Source organism: Mastomys coucha, unplaced genomic scaffold (assembly GCF_008632895.1).
Source record: "Mastomys coucha isolate ucsf_1 unplaced genomic scaffold, UCSF_Mcou_1 pScaffold22, whole genome shotgun sequence".
NCBI classification, from domain to species: domain Eukaryota; kingdom Metazoa; phylum Chordata; class Mammalia; order Rodentia; family Muridae; genus Mastomys; species Mastomys coucha.
Genome location: NW_022196905.1, coordinates 114,832,072 through 114,835,759, shown reverse-complemented (window position 1 = coordinate 114,835,759; position 3,688 = coordinate 114,832,072). Strand labels below are relative to the sequence as shown.

General features: G+C 45.0%; 1 protein-coding gene across 1 annotated transcript in view; it reads right to left on the bottom strand.

The window, feature by feature from the left end:
• Hectd4 (HECT domain E3 ubiquitin protein ligase 4) overlaps positions 1-3,688 on the bottom strand; it is a 160,857-nt gene that overhangs the window by 79,761 nt on the left and 77,408 nt on the right. Inside the window, 1 exon segment of the mRNA XM_031391135.1 lies at positions 1,641-1,765. Coding sequence (XP_031246995.1) covers positions 1,641-1,765 — 125 coding nt within the window.

Below are 3,688 nucleotides of genomic sequence, written 5' to 3'. Positions count from 1 at the left end.
CTTAGGCCCATAACTTTTCTTCCTAGTCAGCACAGGTTTAAAGCTTTAATTTTTCCTTACACAACCACTTCATCCTGTGCTTGGCCCATTCTCTTACACATTCTCTCTTTAAACTAGTCGGTTCTATCAAAACCCCACCACTGAGGGAAAGGAGAAGGAACCCAGAGCAAGCATCTCCAGGCCCTTCCCAGCCCTTCATAAACAGGTCCTGAAATGCTGCGACTTCCCTAAGTGGTCAGTGCCCTTCCAGCACTCTGGGCTCTGGGCTTATGCCTCTGTCCTGTGCTGGGTTTGACAGGAAGGTGAAGGGCTACAAAGTGGATATGCCAGCTCATCCTCTGAGACCTTGACTCCTGAATAGCAACTGAGGCTCATGTGTATCATAGAAACAGGCAGATTTGTTTAATTTTTTTTTTTTTTTTTTTTTTTTTTTGAGACAGGGTTTCTCTGTGTAGCCCTGGCTGTCCTGGAACTCACTCTGTAGACCAGGCTGACCTTGAACTCAGAAATCCACCTGCCTCTGCTTCCCAAGTGCTGGGATTAAAGGCGTGCGCTACCACCAAAATAATTTTTATGGTGGTAAAATGCCTAACATATAATTTATTATCCTAGCCACTTTGAAGCATAAATCTCAGGATTAGAATAATGTACAACCACTATTACTGTCCATGTTTCTAACCACTATTACTGTCCATGTTTCTAACTCTACTTATCCTGTAAAACCCAAATTCTACACCTGTTTGGTAATACCTCCCTCCTCTGGCCTCGGTAACTACTGCTCAACTTTCTTTGTGTGTGAATCTGACTACTAAATAGGCATACTTTAAATAGTGTTCTCAGCTCAATTCCCATCTACCATCTACAAACGGGCAACAACTGAGACAAGGACAGACACACTGAGGCAAAGACTAGAGCAGGTTCACATGAGGTCAACATATCTCAGTGTCCAAATTATAAAAATCTAGTGTGTAATATCTTGAAAAGCAAGCATGGCAGAGGAAGGGCTGCTACTGTGGAAGAGCCTCACTCTCTATAGGTCCCCTGAGTCTGGAAGGCCAACGTGAGTCAATGCTGATGCGCTGTCAGTGCCCTCCTCTGTGCAGCACTAAGTCACTTCCTCCCCAAAGGAACTCAGCACAGCACTAAGGCAAATGGTTGAAAGGCAAATCTGAGCTGGGAGTGATGGCGCACACCTTTAATCCCAGAACATGGGAGGCAAAGGCAAGTGGATTTCTGTGAGTTCAAGCCTGGTCTATATAATGAGTCCCAGGACAGCTAGCGCTAATATAGAGAGACCCTGTCTCAAAAATGAATGATGAATGAATGAATGAATACATGAAATAAGAGACAGAGAGGAAGGAAGGAAAGAAGCAAAAAAGGAATGAAGAAATCAAAATAAAAGGAAAAAGAAAAAGAGAAAGAAAAAGGAAAGGAGAGGAAACAACCGTGCTAGAGGCCCAGCTGCGCAGCAGAATTTGCTCACCAGGTCTCATCTAAAAGCACAGTAAAGTGGGCCGCTGCCCTTGGCTTTATAATACCATCTCAGCCCCTTCTTGCAAACATGCTTGTACACTAGATAATCACCTGGAGGTCCATTCTAAGGGGTCTCCTAAGCCACAGCAGGCAATCCCCATGCTCACCTCTGCTCTCGGTCAGGTATGTCACTGTTTATGAGGGCAGTGGTGACCTGCTGCAGCATTTCCAGTACCTCATCACATCCAGTCAGGATCTGGGTGGCAAGAGCCAAAATACTGGTCTTTAACTCCTAGGCAGAAGAGGCCATAAGATTAGTTTCCAGCCTTGTGATGAATAATGCACACTTACATAGACAACATGACGGGACATGTATATTTAATGACACATTTCCAGATGAAATGATATGGCCAGTAGAAACTCAGTGCAGTGAGCTCCTCTTGGATGGCAGGTAGGAATTTGATTTGGGAGGCCAGAGTCTGGAGTGCAGCTAGAAATACGCAGTATTTCACAGGGAAGGCACTGTGTGTCTAGCAGCAAGGCCTAGCTCCCATCCCATCCAGCACAAGAGCGCTCCTGGAGGCCCAGACGCTGCCCGGGTGGAGGACTGCCTTGGTAGATCTGAGCACAGCTAAAGAGAAAACACAACAGTAAAAAGCGAATGGACAGGCGGTGAGTAAGATGAGACAAACCACAGCATGTTCAAACCGGACAAGTGGCCTTGTCCTAGCATCTTAGCCCAGCACAGTTAAAATGTACCACGTTACAAAGCCCGACTAAGCAGCAGCAGCAGCTATGGCCGACTGAACAGGAGAGGATGGCACAGACACAAGGCAACAGCCCTTACCTGTTCAGTTCATAGCTATTTTCTGATTTTAAAAAATATATACTACTGAACTATCTCTACATAGCTTCTCTGAGTCTTGTTTTTTTGGAAATGCTAGAGCACCTAGCCCAGACCACCTAGCCTATTCTCCCTTTGCCAAGAGTCTTTCTATGTCTGTATATAATTCTCTCTCTCTCTCTCTTTTTTTTTTTTTTTTTTTTTTTTTTTTTTGGATTTTTTTGAGACGGGGTTTCTCTGTGTGGCCTTGGCTGTCCTAGAACTCACTCTGTAGACCCAGGCTGGCCTCGAACTCAGAAATCTGCCTGCCTCTACCTCCCAAGTGCTGGGATTAAAGGCGTGCACCACCACCACCAGCTCTTTCTTATTTCATTTTTTTTGTTTGTTTTTAGTTTGTTTGTTTGTTTGTTTGAGACAAAGTTTCTCTGAGTAGCCCTGGCTGTCTAGGAACTCATTCTGTAGACCAGGCTGGCCTTGAACTCACAGAAACGTGTTTTAGGAAACTCAGACCAGACAAGTGACATACGCAGGACTGGCAGTTACCGCCAGTGGGATTTTCAGGGTGGTCAAGTCATAGAGTTCATATCAATTTCTCTAATTTTCCACAAAAATGATTACTTTTCCCTCTGTTTTGTTTGATCCAGGTCTTGCATATCCCAGACTAGCTGTGAGCTCACCAAACACCTACTAGATGGTGAACTCTAGCTCTAATGCTCCACTTCTGCCTCCTACAGGCATCTTCGACTACACCAGGTCCACTTCTGCCTCCCTCCTAAGGGCTGGGGTTGCAGGGCATCTGTGACTACACCAGGCTTTCCATATTTTCATTGGAAATTGGTTTTATTTTTTGGTCCCTGTTTTGTTTTGTTTTGTTTTAAAGAAGTATCTCACTATGTAGTCTTGGCAGGTTTAAAACTATGTAGAGCAACCTGGCCTCAAATTCAAAGACATCCACCTGCCTTTGTCTCTTAAAAGCTAAGATTAAACTCATATACCCCCATGCACAACTCCATTTTTTTTTAAATTTATGTATGTGTATGTGAGCTTACAAGAATTTATGCATACAAGTATGTGGGTACCTATGGATTTCAGAAGAGGGATCAAAGCCACTAGAACTGGAGTTAGCGATGGTTGTGAGCTGCCACGTGGTACTGGGGACTGAACCCAGGTCATACAAGAGCATGACTTGACTGTGGAGGTTAGAAGAGACCATCAAGAGCTGCCCTCTCATTCTACCATTCTTGGTGGGTCTCAGGAACACAGCCCAGTTGCTCATGCTTAGCAGTGAGCACCGGCTCAGCCCTCTCACTGTGGCTCAGCTCTCACACTGTGGCTCAGCTCTCACACTGTGGCTCAGCTCTCACACTGTGG